Source organism: Hemitrygon akajei, chromosome 20 (assembly GCF_048418815.1).
Source record: "Hemitrygon akajei chromosome 20, sHemAka1.3, whole genome shotgun sequence".
NCBI classification, from domain to species: domain Eukaryota; kingdom Metazoa; phylum Chordata; class Chondrichthyes; order Myliobatiformes; family Dasyatidae; genus Hemitrygon; species Hemitrygon akajei.
In genome coordinates, this window is record NC_133143.1 from 61,337,224 (window position 1) to 61,353,184 (window position 15,961).

The 15,961-nt window shown below is 37.3% G+C and overlaps 1 protein-coding gene across 4 annotated transcripts; it reads left to right on the forward strand.

Moving 5' to 3' along the window:
* Window positions 1-470: 470 nt before the first annotated feature.
* On the forward strand, window positions 471-15,097 carry LOC140713843 (chromobox protein homolog 3-like). 4 transcript variants are annotated; one of them, XM_073024424.1, is made up of 6 exons: window positions 471-592; window positions 1,820-1,900; window positions 6,506-6,647; window positions 9,168-9,333; window positions 13,189-13,286; window positions 13,914-15,097. In XM_073024424.1, exons 2-6 carry the CDS (start codon window positions 1,849-1,851, stop codon window positions 14,041-14,043), a joined length of 588 nt encoding a protein of 195 aa, XP_072880525.1. In that variant the 5' UTR covers window positions 471-592; window positions 1,820-1,848; the 3' UTR covers window positions 14,044-15,097. The 4 variants fall into 4 exon arrangements, with proteins under 4 accessions (XP_072880525.1, XP_072880523.1, XP_072880526.1 ...); XM_073024422.1 differs by having other exon boundaries at window positions 489-622; XM_073024425.1 differs by lacking the exon at window positions 1,820-1,900 and having other exon boundaries at window positions 512-622.
* The last annotated feature ends 864 nt before the right edge of the window (window positions 15,098-15,961 follow it).

Sequence of the window (15,961 nt, forward strand, 5' to 3'; positions counted from 1 at the left end):
ACGGAAAATACACCCAGCTCGTCCAAAACACGAAAGTCCACCAAAAAATTTAAATCGTGCCCTAAAATTCTGAAAATTACGTATAATTTCTAAATATTTATTGATATGGCGTATCTATTCGATGAAAGTTGCCCATTAAGACACGGCGGCCTTTGGCGGAAAAGACCGAAGTTCTATCGGAATGACGCAATTTAAAATAACGCCTTAATATCGCGTGCAAAATATATACTGTCACGCTATTTATTTTTTTCCATCAATAAGAAGTTTTAAAATTATCAAAGCGCTTTGATAGAATTTCCCCAGCGAATTCTCCGATAGTGATTCCCGGTCACGTGGCAACACGAACCCGCGAACGGATAAATACTTTGTCTGTTCGCTTGCTTTATTTCACACAAGCGAGCCACAGTCGACCCTGTCTCTTGAGGACAGGCGTCTTTTCGTCGTGGATTGCATTTTTAAAATTTAAAAAGCCGAGAGGGGCCGCCGGCGCCAGGCTGCGCGTGCGCTCTGCGGCCGCGCGTGGTTTTGGCGGGACAGTGAGTGAGTGAGTGGCGGAGACGAGCGCGGCGGCCGAGGAGACACAGGAGCTGAGGTTGGAGCAGGAGCAGAGCGGACGGGGCAGGTAGGGCGGCCGGCAAGCAGGCAGGCGGCGGTGTCGGCGGCCTTGCTAGCTCGCCGCCATCTCAGTTCCACTGGCTGCGGCCGGACTGGAGCTCCCCCCACCTCTCCCGAAGCCGCACTGCTGCGGCGTGCCCATTAGGGCCCTGTAGTCAGATAAAATAAAACTTGTTTTTAATCTGTGGACGCGGCTGGTGTAGGCCCCTGAGTTTTCTGTTTGTGTCCCGGGCGGGCGGTGGCTACAACCCGAGAATTTTTCTTTATTTTTCAAAATCAACTCAGCCTGTATTTTTTTTTGTAGTGGTCTCAGGAGTTTTGTTTACATTTTCCTGCTTTGCATTAGGGTGATGGTGATCTTGTCTTAATCTTGGTGGTCGTAAAAAAATTACTTTGATCTTTGATTTAGCGGCATTGTTCTTTAGGTTAAATGATGCTTTTAAAAGTGTTCTGATTAAGTTGCTTTTTATGTATACTTTCGTTAGGTTAATTAGAAAAACAATTAAGCTATTGCGTAACTGGGTACGTAATGGGCGAGTGTTGTAATAAAAACATTGGTTAACAAATTTCGTTTGCAGACTAAGAACACAACCTTGCTATATGTTTACTTAAAGCGTTAGGTTATGTATTCTCAGTCATTTAGATGTACTGTTTGTTATGGGAAAGTGAATTTTTACCACGTAGTATAATTCAGTTTAGTGCACTTTCAAGCCAAACTCATTTTAGATAAACTAGTCTGAACTCAGGTTATAATTTCCGAGGGAAAAATGAATGTGTAGGAATGGATCTTTTTTAGCTAATGGTTGTAAACACGTTGTTTTAGTGGACGAGTTAGTAAAAGTTTAATGTTCTTTTGTTTACTTTCCTATGTGTGGCACATTTCAGTTTCAATCTTGAGTTTTTTTTTTAAAAAAGCCTGAGTTGTTAGATGCGCATCTGCTTCAAGTTGAATCATTAAACTCGTTAATTTAATTTTGGTGTTTGGCCTGTTAGTGTATGTTGGAATGTACGTGAAGTTGGCTGCTCCATAATCAGTTGTAATCACCTTTGGCATCTTGCACTATGTATCCCTTCTTAATTTAAACGAAATAAAGAATTTAAGCAAGTTTTTTAAAGCTATTACTGTCTTGATAACACCAAAATGTAAGTGTTTGAAATGCTGAATTTATTTATATGTGAGCAATTGCTGATTATTTTTTCCTAGGACTTGAGTAGGCGGATACACAGTAGAAGATGACTACGGTTGAAGATTCCTTTTTTTCTCCTATTAGCCTTGTTTCTACTAGTGAGTTAATCCATGTTTATAATAAAGAAAATAATAAAGAAAATGCATCAGCATGTTATATCCCTTTTACAGTTTGTGATAATTTGACAATATATAGAGTGATGAGTAAAATTTGTAAACTCCCAGGCCCTAAAATGATAAGCTGAGGTCATGCTGTTATTGGAATCAGGTTTAATATCTCTAGCATTATGTAGGGCAAGAAATAGTGCGGTAGTGTACATAGCTTCATTGACCATTCAGAAATCTAGTTCTGCCATTTTGAGGACTGGATGAGATTGACAACTTGCCTTAAAATGCCAGTAATGAAGCTGGTAAAAGGCTTGTAAATTGCTTGGCTACCTTAGTGAATAAAAGGGTTTTCTAAACATGGGGGGAGCATTCCAACTGTCCATCCAGAATTTGACAATGACCCAGTTAGTAGGGAATAAAATCTAATGAGGAAATTTTGTTCAAATTATTTCTCTAGATTTTTATTGTTAGTTTAAATATACTTGCTACGATCTTATATCATTGATTCCTTTATCAAACGTGATAAATTGGGGCATTTAGTATGTGTCCCTCTCTTCACTCATTAATCTACAGTAATTTTGTTTTAAACTGTTAAGTGTTAATTCTGTTTCTGAAATCCAGGTATGAAATTCTATCTTGCTTGCCGGATTTTACTCCTAGATTGTGGCTTGAGTCTATGCATTGAATATTTTTTAAATTTCTATGTGTAAAATGGGAAACCTATATTAACTAACAGCATTAACTTTAGGATCAGTAATTTACATAGTCAATTGTTTGAAGTATTGGAACCCTTTTTAATTTTGTACTAAGGGTGGGAGGTAAATTAGATTATTCCCTTCCCTGATTTTAAAATTTGTTAGCCCAACTTTGCAGTCAAATGGTAGAAAGTATTTTGTGTTAGTCATAGATCAAGATCTACATGACTGGGTAACAGGATTGTTTTAAAATATCCCACAAGATTTAAACTAGCACTTTTTTCTACTTGCTTTTTCCTCCTCTTAAAAAAAAATTAGCCTTGTTTAAGTGCCATATAGCTCTACTCTAATCCCTTGCTTAAGTGACAATTTGTGTTTTGTGTTTACTCATGTAGAATCTATATTATAAAGCTCCTTGTAGCTAACCATATTTCTGTTCTGCTTAATGTCGATATGCATTTGGGTATTAATGTTAAGCTATTGGGGACTGAAACCAGAGGTGGTTGTATCTTACCATGCATTTAGGTATTGCATCTAACACAGGTTATGTTCAAAACAATAACTTGGTTTGTCCAGCTGTATGTTTAGTGCATTAATTTAGTGAGCCATTTTCATGAATTGTAGTTTCCTGGGTTTTTTCCCCCCACTCATTGTTGCATGGTTTTGTCATGAACAGTAGTAGTAGCTTCTGGCTGTACAAGTCTGGTATGGTGAGGAAGTTGTAGAGTTTCTGTTGTTGTTGGTCATCTTGTTAACAATGCTAAACAAAAAGTAGTGCTAATAATGCTTCTGGTGCCTGACAGTTGGTGAGACAGGTAATATTGCAACTGCCTTTATTTCATGCATTGATAATTATATATGCCTAAAGGCCTTCACTAGAGAATAAAACATGAATTTCGGCAAGCATAATAGGCCTGATGCTCTCCTTAACCCAAGGGTGTTGCTTGAAACCTTGTTCTGCGCAACACTTGTCCTCTGAAATGTGCTTTCAGTTTAGATTCTCATGTAATGGGTTTAAAGTGTTTTGTGGTCTAATGGTGCTAATGCAGTGAGTTAGTCATTGCTTCAGAGACTTGAGATAATGTCTAAACCAGACAAGCAATTACAAATGTTTACTAGGTTTCTGATGAGAAGCAACAGTGAATGCTCTTAACTTGTGCTAGCTCAGAAAAACTTTTTGATACAAAACTACTTTCATTTGATACTAAGCGTATCATGCTGATTTTAAACTCTGCTTAACCTGCAGGGCACTGCAAGCCTCTTGGTATCTTTTGTTGGTTCTATGTACCATAATTGGTCTAACATGTTAAATTGATCTGCAATGAAGTGTATACAGTATGAGTCGCTAAAATATGAAAATATGAAACTCGCCAAGCTCAGATCCTGGTATCCTTATGTAAATTATTTTTGCCCAGTAAACTCAGCTGAACACCTTATTTCCTAACTGATCTTGGTTATGGACCAGTAAATCCCATGGTGATGATGTTTTTGTTTTAGGCTACCAGACAGTTTGTGATCCATTTACTACAATCTATTGTGATTACATTCTGTACTACTTTCCCATCAGTTTTACTTCTAGTGCATTGATCAAAAACCAAAAATACTGTGGGTGTTGGAAATCTAAAATAAAAAGAAAATGCTGAAGTGTTAAGCAGGTCGGGCATTCTTGATGGAAAGTAGAATCTGAAATTTTGTTTCTCCCTTCACTAATGCTGTCTGACTTTCTGTTTCTAGTATTTTCTGTTTTTATTTAAGATTATTGAGTTAGAACTTTGAGGAAACGTTTGGAAAATAGTAACGTAGGAATGGCATGCCACCTTGTGTGGTAAAACGAGATTTTTCCACAACAGGTTATGGGGAAAAAAGGTAGATGGAACTGAGTTTACAGCCTTGTCAGCCATGATCTTAGTGAATGGAGACATAGATTTGATGGGATAGATGGCCTCCTTGTATTTCTTATATTCTTGAATAAAACGGTGAGGGAAATTCACATTTTTTAATACACGTTTCCTCAAACTTTTGTGGTAGTTCAATCCCCTGCTTTGGTAACAAAACCTCATCCCACAAAATGTTCCTGGCATTTATGGCACATCAGAACCAACTTTATGCAGTTTTAAGCAAAAAACAAAAATTGCAGACTTTATAATGTGCTTTTTTAATAGCATTTTTTAAATCTTTTATCATATGCCCCTTAGAAACCTTTTCATGATGTGCGAATCTGACACAAAATACTCAAATTTCCTCAATTAAATTTCTTTAAGTATGTAAAATTAAGGTTTGCTGTCTTCAAAAAAAGATTTTAAAATTGTGTCCAGTTAGAATAAGGCCCAGTAAATTTTCATGTAACTTTGTGGTAATTGCTTTGGAGGAATCTGTGTTTATTGGTGGTATCAAAAGCAGTTGTTTGTAAAATCAAGTAAAGTTGATTGGGCTGTATATGTGTTTTGGTGTAAATGAGATTAGAAAAAAAAATCAGCAAGCTTGTTAGAGATAGGTGAGTGATTTAGAAACTCTTCAAATCCCACTGACCAGTAGAGAAGTCAGTTTGAATGGTTGTAGGTTGATACTATTTTATTGGAAACAGAATTAAGTTTTCTTTCGAATTTGGAGAGAGAATCAGCATTAAACTGGTCTGATGTTCATGTGACTGTGCTAATTAACTGCTCTTGTGTCAAGTAAGGATCAGCTTTAATACGTTAACAAAATCAGTACACTTCAGGATTCAAGCCCCCCCCCCCCCCCCCCCAACTATAATCCAAGCCAGTAGGAGTTTTGGTCCCATTTAAAGACAGGCTTTTTTATCAAGCAGGTTTAAATTTTAAATCTTCCAAATTACATAGCTTAATGATTTACATTTTATTATGGTGGCTGTCTGCAAACCAGTTTACTTAAGTTCTTTGGACTTCAAAGCAACATTTAACAAAATTGAGAAGGCAGCCCCTTTTTGTTTCAAAATACTCATGGCCTACCTGTTTATTGCATCTCCCACTTTGAAGGTCAATATTTTGTGCCACTCACAGTTGTTAATATTGACTTCCTATAGGGAGAAACCTTTTTGTCAAGTAGAGATGATGCATCATTAAGCACTTCCATGTTCATTTGTACTTATTTTCAACTACTTTTCTTTGTGTCTGCTCATTTTTATATATGTTGTAAAATTTGTAGTAGTGTCTGCTAAAAAGGCCATTTGCTGTACTCTTTACAGATTATTTTCCTGTACTGTACTAGGGGAGAAAAAGAGTAATTGATTGTTTCAGTTCCTAGGGAAACCTGTATGCTTATATCTGTGCAGATATGATCCAATCACCTGGTTTGCAGTTATTAACAATAGACAAAGCATATGCTAGCTGGAGGGCAGAGTTGATCTTAAAAGCTAATATGAAATCTATGAGATATATTCAAATCAATAATATTTAGAAATTACTTGGATGAAAATCAAGTGTTCTTGTGTGTTTTTTGCCAATTGCAAAGCCACCTTGGTCTTGAATCCTTAATTGGTTAGTTCATTATGCCCATATTCTTGCATTTTTGCAAACTACAATATTCCTGCAAGCCTGCACTTTGGCTTTTGTGTAAGTGCTTGTTTTTAAAACTAGTTGTACATGGATTTGTGGTCAGTTCATAGCCATGCCATGTTGCTGAAACCTCAACAGCTTCTTGTGCTGCTTGTTGGTTGCTGCCGTAATATAAGTATGTTCTACTCAGTATTCCAGTTCATAATGGAGAAATCTGGTATGCTTTTGAGACCTAATTTCCAACCTTAGCTTGGATTTGATTGTAAGATGAATGAGAGTATCAGGACATATGTTTTAAATGTTTAGATGAATTTAGGTTAAAGTTCTTAAGCAATTTAGGTTTGAGCATACTTTGTGTTTTATCATTTTATTCTTGTGTTTTTCAGATAAAATGGGGAAAAAACAAGGTAGCAAGACAAAAAAATCTGAAGACGTTCAGCCTGAAGAATATATTGTTGAAAGAGTATTAGACAGACGAGTTGTACAAGGAAGGGTTGAATACCTTTTGAAATGGAAAGGTTTCACAGAGTAAGGAACTTTACTATGAAGGCAATCTTTTACTCTGTTTGAAAGTTGACTTTGTATTCTAATGATGAAATGGGCAGACTTTTGAAATCTACCAATCTGCAAAACTTAAATTTGAAAATAAAATGAAATTTGATGTGTTATTTTAAGGTATAATGCAGGCACCAACCTAATGTTTTAAAAAATCTCCAAATCATTTGATGACTTTTGTTGTGCCTGTGGTTATTTGGCCTTAATTCACTGTCCATTTCTTTCATGTTGTTGGATTATTGAGGGGAAATAGTTTCATAATATGTTGCAGTACATAGTGCTGTGAAATCCCTTCTTGTATGAAGACAGATTCTACAGCACTGAGAGAAATGAACCAAGCTGCTAGTAACACTTTAAAGAGTTGCACATTTATTCTAATATGCTTAGCAATATACATGTAGCCAGAATGGTGTAATTAAGTTATCTGAGCTCTGGATCCAATTCCTGATTCCCATAATTTCTAAATATGCAGTAATATGAAATTGGAGGGTGGATTGCAAGAGAAACTTCAGAGGAGGTATTTAATAATCTTGCTGAACAAACAAATAATTGGCATGTGAAGTAGAAAATAGACAAATACAAGAATGCTCTTTGGTTGGGAAATGCAGTTACTTTTGTTGGAGGGCAAAAGTTTGGGTTGGATAGAGAAACAAAAATTCATCGTCTCTTTTAAAAAAAAAAATTGCCACAAGTTATTGAGACCATTTTAGAAAATTAATATGGCAAAGCTTCACTGTTTGTTTAAAAAGTAGAATTAAAAGTAGCTAAATTGTGTTAAAACTGGTATCAAATCTTGACAAACTATCCTTGAGAACTATCTACAGTTCTGTTTGCCATGTGAGAAGAATATAAAAGCACTGGAAAGAATGCAGAGAATGCTTGTAGCTCATTTTAGAGAAGTGTCAGGGTTAAGATCTCGGGAAAGGATGAGCAAACGATAATTAAAACTACCACCAGATTTAAAAAGAAAAAAGTGTGCTGTTAATGAAGTTCCCAATGTACAATAATCACATGAGAGCTGAGGGAGAATTATGAACGTTCTTCTGAATGAGAATGTGGAACTTGATTGATACATTAAAAGTTGGAGAATCAAATGAGGGAGGTAGAATAGAGGTCAATGCTGAAAGTTTTAGATGAGGAAAAAGGCTCGTGTAGGGATCCATGGGTGTGCAAAGGTTAGTGTGACACTACTATGGCTTGGGATTTCAATTTCAGTGTCCTTGGTAAGAAAGTTAATACATTTTTCCTATGTGTACTTTGGTTTCCTCAAGTTCTCCAGTTTCCTTCTGCAGTCCAAAGACATACCAGTTAGTAGGTTCACTGGTCATTGTAAAATTGTCCTCCCACTAAGGTCGGTTGCTGGGTGGTGTGGCTTAGTGCCCAAGGGCCTGTTTCACACTGATATCTCTAACTATATAATAATATACATGGATTAGTTGGATTGAATGGTGTATTTGTACACCTACATTTGATTCTGTTCCCAAAGGGCATCAAGTAAAAAATGTTTCAGCACTTGTGCAACAGTGCTGGTGTTAAACTGAGATTCATATTTTGTATTTTTCTATCTTTCAATTCTTAAAATGTTCAACACTTAAATCAGATTGGTGTCCCTAATGGTGTCAAGTGTATGTAATATTTTGTGCTTGTTTAGTAGTTAGCCATTTTGTACTATGTGCACTTACTACAGTTCTCTGGTGGTACATTAATTTAGTGTCTGCTGTTCATTGTAGACACTTCAAATCCACAGGTGTGGATCCAATGTTCAACTCTCATTTATCCCAGGAATGTGTTGTGTGAGCTTGCATTTAATAATTAGTGTTAATATATTAAACTTCGTAAAGTAAACTAATTATTCTGTTTAGGTTTAAATCATGTTTTTAAAAGGCATTAGATAGTTTTTGACTGTTGCCATATTAATAATTTAGTTTTAGAAACATAGAAAATCTACAGCTCTTCGGCCCAGAATGCTGTGCCAAACATGTTCACCACTGGTCACCAACCTCCATTGCAGAATATGACCCATCTACAACGACTCTTTGCCTTCTGTGGGCAAGCCAATTCTGGATCCACAAAGCAAGGTCCCTTTGGATCCCATGTCTCCTTACTTTCTCAACAAGCCTTTCATGGGGTACCTCCTTCAAGGTTAGAGACTAAACCAGGGGTTCCCAATCTTTTTTTATACCATAAGCCCCTGCCATTCACTGAGGGGTTTGGGAATCCCTGGTCTGAGGTTAGATGTACAGTGTACATGTAGATAAAGTATGCAATTCAATTGACGGGTACAGTGAAATTGGACTTCTAGTATTTTGAATCCTTTGTATTTTTATTCTGAATAACTGGCTTGGGCACATTCAACATGGGTTTCTCTTGCATAGAGAAGATAGGTGGGATTTGCAGACTCTGCTTCTATTTTTGTTATAAATTAGGTCGGTTTAATGGAATTCAGCAATTTTCATTAAGTATTTACTTGACTCCAATATGAATCTGTTTTAGTGCTGACAATACGTGGGAGCCAGAGGACAATTTGGATTGTCCAGAATTGATCCAGGAGTTTCTAGATTCCCAGAAGGCCACCAAGGAGCGTACAGATGGGTTCAAACGAAAATCTGCCTCAGAAAGTGAGAGTGAAGAAAACAAGCCAAAAAAGAAAAAAGATCCAGTAAGAGATTATTTTTGGATTAATATTTTTAGAAGTGAATCAGCTGATGTAATTACTATTTATAAAGGGATAATTATCTTTGGCATTCATTGTCAAACTCTCCTTAACTTCACTATTTCTCACCCAAGAAGACAAACAAGAATTGTGTTCCTTGGCCATGTCTCTAGTGTTTAGATTTCGGGTACACAAGATTGCTCTGTGTGGATGTATGTAGGTCCCTAGGCATTTACTTATCCCCATTCCACCTAGTCAATTGGGAAGTATGTAGCAGATGGTGTCATTTTATGTTATGAGCCTGCTGCCAATTTGCCTCTTAATACCACCTGCCAAACACCATAACTATTTTTTTTACTATTTTAAATTTGTAGTGGTAAATGAGGGTGTTGGGTTTGTCATGGTTGTCATTGACCCTTGTGATTCAATATGATTGACTTTCTAAACTAGCAGTAAGGAACTTGCAGTTGTACATGGATTGTTAACTTACTGTATTTCTCACTTACGGTGAAATTTTAAAGTTGCAAGTAGTGTATTTGAAAAAATGCATTTAAAATAAAATTAATGCAGAATTGAAACACAAAACTAGTTGCTGGAATCTGGAGCAACAAGCAGATTGCTGGAGAACTTCAGTGAGTCGAGCAGCATCTGTGGGGATGGGAGTAGACCAGGAATTGTCCATGTTTCGGGTCAGTCCCTGCGTCAGGAATGAAGGTGGCCAGTATAAAAAGAAGGGGAATAGTGAGCCTTGGGCAACTAGGTGATTGCTGGACTGAGGATGGATGATGGCTAGATAGAGCAAGATAGAGATGGAGTTGGTTAAAAGGTTGAGGCATGCCAAAAAGGCAGGTGGGGAAGGGGAGAATGAAGGTGGAAGCAGCTAGCATAAGCAGGAACACAAACTCTACCTATGTTGGATGGAAATCATTAGAGGCAGTGTAGGTGGAGAGGGATAGATTTGGTAAAATGCGTGGGTAGTTAGTGAATGGATCTCGGAGGTTGATGCAGAGCCATTTTATCCATGTGAACGGATGAAGGAACTGCTATAAATGACCATTACCATTAAGCAAGGGATCCGTGCCCCAGGCTGAGACCACCACCACCCCAGTCTAAAAGATTTAAATGGCAGGGTACTAATAATCAGGCAGATTTCCATGATGTAGAACAGAGTGATCTAGGAATAATGGTGCATAGTTTCCTGAAGGTGGAATCTCGTGTGGTAGGGTGGTGAAGAAAGCTTTTGGTATGTTGGCCTTTATAAAATCAGAGCATTGAGTATAGGAGTTGGGATGTAATGTTAAAATTGTACAAAGCATTGGTAAGGCCGAATTTGTAGTATTGTGTACAGTTCTGGTCACCGAATTATAGGAAAGATGTCAACAAAATAAAGAGTGTACAGAGAAGATTTACTAGAATGTTACCCGGGTTTCAGCACCTAAGTTACAGGGAAAGGTTGAACAAGTTAGGTCTTTATTCTTTGGAGCGTAGAAGGTTGAGGGGGGACTTGATAGAGGTAATTAAAATTGAGGGGGATAGATAGAGTTGACGTGGATAGGCTTTTTCCATTGAGAGTAGGGGAGATTCAGACAAGAGGACGTGAGTTGAGGGGCAAAGGTTTAAGGGTAACAGGAGGGGGAATTTCTTTACTCAGAGTGGTAGCTGTGTGGAACGAGCTTTCAGCAGAAGAGTTAGAGGCAGGTTCGGTATTGCCATTTAAAGTAAAATTGGATAGGTATATGGACAGGAAAGGAATAGAGGGTTATGGGCTGAGTGCGGGTCAGTGGGACTAGGTGAGAGTAAGCATTTGGCACTGACTGGAAGGGCCGAGATGGCCTGTTTCCGTGCTGCAACTGTTATATGGTTATATAAGTTTGTTTTGTTAATTTATGTAGCGTTAGCACACTCTAAGTTGCTCTGCATTTCCACCCTGCTCTGCAAGACCTCATTTATGATTATCTGCTGTTTCAATCTTTAAACAATGAAGAATGCTTGTTTTGCAATCAGTGCAGTATAGCATTATTGAGTCGATTCTTGGAGTAAAGGAGTGACAATTGGGGGTTGGGGAGGATTAATCTGTATTTTCTTGAGTTTAGAAAAGATCTTATTCAAGGCTGCCTGGTCAAGGGCACTGGCATAATCTCGGAATAAATGGTCAGTGATTAAAGGGTTGAGATGATAAATCTTTTATCAGGAGAGTGTTAGACCAGGAAATGCAGTTGTGTAGGGTTGATGTGATTGATAAGTTACCAGGCAGTGGGGTAAGATTAAGTGGATGTTCATACACAACATCCCCATAGGGTGCTACAGTAGTGTATTAGTTTAGGAGACACTATTACAGCTCGGGACAAGGGAGTTCAATGCCGGTGTCTTCTGTAAGAAATTTTTTACACTCTTCCTATGTGCACATGGGTTTCCTGTGGGTGCTCTAGTTTCCTCAACAGTCCAAAGATCTACCGGTTAGTTGTTTAATTTGTCATTGTAAATTGTCCTGTGATTGGCCTAGGGTTAAATCAGCGGGTTACTGGGCAGTGCTGCTCAGTGGACTGGAAGGGCCTGTTCTGTGCTGTATCTCCAAATAAATTTTACCCTGAGTAGGAATCCAGACATAAACCTCATGGATTAGATCCAATCTTTGAATGGTGGGGAAAGGAGCAGAAGGAATTGATGTGAGTAGTTGATAAATTGTATTTGCCTTTGTAATATCCTCAGACGTTAATGAAGAATTATGAAATTATTTTATATTTCATGCTTTGAAGATCTGGAAATGGATTAGTCCTGGGTTAGATTCCTCTGCTTTTAGCAGTGGAGTGCAATAGTTGCAGCATTATTTAACTTGATGGAAGGAACCTCAAAATATAAGGAAACTGCTGACAAACAAGAGAAAATCTGCAGATGCTGGAAATCCAAGCAACACCAACACAGGCCAAGATCCTTCATCAGGACTCTGAAGAGTCTTGGCCTGAAATGTCGACTTCTTATCCATAGATGCTATCTGGCCTGCTGCGTTCCTCCAGCATTTTGGGAGAGAAACTGCTGAAGTGTTGGAATGGGGAAATGGGACTGTCCTTAAAATATCTCGTGGTAATGGTAACATAGGTGGCATTGTTTTTATTTACAAAGGAAGTGGTGAGAAGGTAACATTGAAGTAGAAAATGTAAAGTTAGGCTTGGTGTCTGGAAATTTAATTTTGCTGGGATTGAGGAAGGGTAAAGCACCATCTGAGGAAAGTGATTGAGTGGCTTAAAGTTACCATGTCCCATCACTAGATATGATTTGTGATAATATAAGTGAGAAGATCTGTATGGGTTTTTGCAAAATGGAAAAAAAGAATAATGTTGAAAGTGAGGTGAAAATAGTTGCTCAATTAGAAAGTTCAGGGAATTGAGTGTTTTAAAAATATAATAGCTTATTTGATCTTCAGAGCTTGATATTGCATATGCGTGACCTGTATATCCTTGCTCAAGATGAAACTGGAACCGCAGAAGACTAGCGATGATCTAACCATAGCCTTAAATCCGGTTAACTTGAGTAAGATTAGTACATAGGAGAACGTGAAAATGGCTGAATTATATACACTGCCATAGTAACTAAATTCCTATTCTGAAAATCAACTTTGGCAATTTCTATTTCTAATATCAGATTATAAATTAGACACAACTTAATTGTGGCTTTAGCTGAATGCATCTCTGTGGCTACTATGTTCATTTACGACTAAATGGCTTTTTTTGAGCAGCAACTCCAATTCTGATAATTTGCTTGTTTTTGGACCATCTTTTTATAATGTCTTTTGCAACTTCTATTTTCTACAACTTTAGTTGATGAGGATTGCAAATGTGTAACACTTTTTTTTTCCCTCCTAAGAATGACAATCAACCAAGAGGATTTGCCAGAGGACTGGAACCAGAACGCATTATTGGTGCAACTGACTCAAGTGGCGAATTGATGTTTCTCATGAAATGGTAAGGACTGCATTGTGAGTTGGTCTATGCCATTTAAGGAGAAAACTGAAATTATTTATTGGCCTGTTGATGTGCTGTATCTCCAAATTAAAAATAGTTGGCACTGTTTTGTGTGTGTGTGTGTATTTAAAAAAAAATAAAAATATAGGGAAGAGGTTTGCTTTCAGTTCATTGAGAGTCTTCGAAACCTTCTCAATGTGATGGTGATGGAAGTTATGTAATTGAATATGACCCCTGATCTGTCTTAGTGAATGGAAGAACAGGCTTAAGGAGAGTGAGTAAGAATTGTGTACCACTCTGTATGCTTATTTTTTTTAGAGTGGAATGTGTACTGGTTGGGGTTATTTTATGATGAAAGGTTGGAAAAGCTAGCTTTTATTTGACCAAGAGAGGGTTTTCATTGAAACAAGATCCAATTGGGTCTTGAAGTTTGCTCTTGTGAGAGAAGCTGAACTGTGGGGTGGGAGTTGAGGGTCACTGTTGAAAGGAAGGAGTTGCATATTTTAATACATGATTTTTTTTAGTATTCAGTTTTTGGATTTCTTCCTCAAAGGCTGATGGAAGCAGTCCTTGAGCATTCTTCTGCACCTAATCATTTTCAACATTTTTCATTTGCCGCCTCATTAGGAAGGATTCTGATGATGCAGATCTGGTCCCGTCCAAAGAAGCTAATGTTAAGTGCCCACAGGTTGTGATTGCATTTTATGAAGAGAGATTGACATGGCATTCCTATTCCACAGATGATGAGGAAAATTAACTACAGGATGCACTATAATTAAAGGATATAATGGAGAAATTAAGTCTATTCATGTTTGGATGTACTGTTACTGTCACAAGTTTTTAAAACCAGTGTCTGAATTATAAAGTTCAGTTTGTTTATTGCCCATTGACTGCAAGTATTTTGAACAAACTTGTGCATTGAAGCTGGGACATTGGGATACATTGATAAAATGCGTAAAATATCAAATATACATTTCACATATTGACAGTAATTTAGCATTGTTTACCAAAAATTGTTTGTGCATATCACAAGCTTACACTGAATCCACCATGAGGATTTGAGGTTAGACTCCATTCACTATTATTATCAATTTTTTTTTGTTTACCTGTTTGCTTACATTGTCAAGTTTTTTTTTTAACTAAATTGCAAGTTGGAAAAATACCAAGGCTTATCTGGGCAAGTGATTAAGACCATAAAATGAGATTAAGTTCCAATTTGCAGTATCTTTGGCTCAGCAATTATTCCAGCTGTTTTAATTACTTTGATATCCTGTTTCTAAAGTTACTGTTGTAAAGTTTAATTGGTATTTGTAAATGTGTGATTTTAAAATGTAACTTAACGTGCACTATTTCTATGGAATGGGAGCTCGCTTGTTTTTGAAATGGTTCAAACTATGAAACTCGTCAAGCAATGCAAATTCAGTGAGTCCAGTTGTAATACAGCTGCAGAACTGAAACTTGTATATTTGATTAAGTTCCTAGATGCCATTTGGCTTGTATATTAAAGCTGTACCTATCTGCACCCTCAGTTTATACCTATGAAACGTGATCATGAAATTACTAATCAGCTCAAGTCCAGCTTTAAAGTTGAGCTGATGCAGTAACATACACAGTTAAGGAATTCTGACCGACTTTGAAGCATGGGTTAATTTTGAAACCTGAACTATTTTTATTTATAAATTCAGATTTTATTATTTTTCTTTTGAGTACTTGTATGTTTTACGTAAGTTCTTTAGTAATGTGGTTTAATTTCTTGTTAACTGTTGAGGGGGGAAAGTTTAATAAAACTATTTTGTCTTTTTGAATACAAATGTTGCCTCTTTATTGCTTACATTCAAGTGGTGTGTGGAGCTAAAGATGGGATCTGCATTATTTATGTAAGATCGTTAGACATTCTGACATGATTTGCAGTAGTGGGTGCAAAACTGGATGGAACACAGATTCTGGGCTGCCTTCACAAATGAGGGTCCTTATGAAGGGTCTCAGCTCAAAATGTTGACTGTTTACTATTTTCTGTAGATGCTGCCTGGCCTACTGAGTTCTTCCAGCATTTTATGTGTGTTTCTTCTCAGCCGTTTTATTGGTTCTGTCAGAATTGGGTTTAATATCACTGCCATAAGTTATAATATTTATTATTTAAGCTGCAGTTCATTGCAAAACAAAAAACTAAATAACAATGAGAATAAATATTTAAAATGCGTAGTGCAAGAATAGCAAAATTTTGAAAAATAGACTTTGTAAATGGGTTAATTGATTCAGAAATCTGATGGCAGAGGGGAAGGACTTGTTCCTGAAATGTTGATTGTGTGTCTTCAGGCTTCAGAACCTCCTTAATGGTAGCAATGAGAAGAGGGCATATCCTGGGTGATGGGGTCCTTGTTGATGGATGCCGCCTTTTTAAGGCATTGCCTTTTGAAGCTGTCTTCGATGCTGTGAAGGCTAGTGCCCATGATGGAGCTGGCTGATTTTCAGACTTCATGTGTCTTTTTCCAATTCTGCAATAGCCCTTCCATAAACAGCATGATACAGCCAGTTAGAGTACTCTCCACAAAACAGAAATTTGGTAGTGCCAAACCAATTCTCAAACTCCTAATAAAATATACCCACTGTCATGCCTTCCTTGTAATTGTTATCAATATGTTGGGCCCAGGATAGATCTTCAGAGATGTTAACTG

Coding starts and splice junctions, on each gene's coding strand:
- LOC140713843 (XM_073024424.1), top strand. CDS start 1,849: ATGACTACGGTTGAAGATTCCTTTTTTTCTCCTATTAGCCTTGTTTCT. Junction 1,901..6,505: donor TATTAGCCTTGTTTCTACTA/GTGAGTTAATCC, acceptor TGTGTTTTTCAG/ATAAAATGGGGAAAAAACAA. Junction 9,334..13,188: donor CAAAAAAGAAAAAAGATCCA/GTAAGAGATTAT, acceptor TTCCCTCCTAAG/AATGACAATCAACCAAGAGG.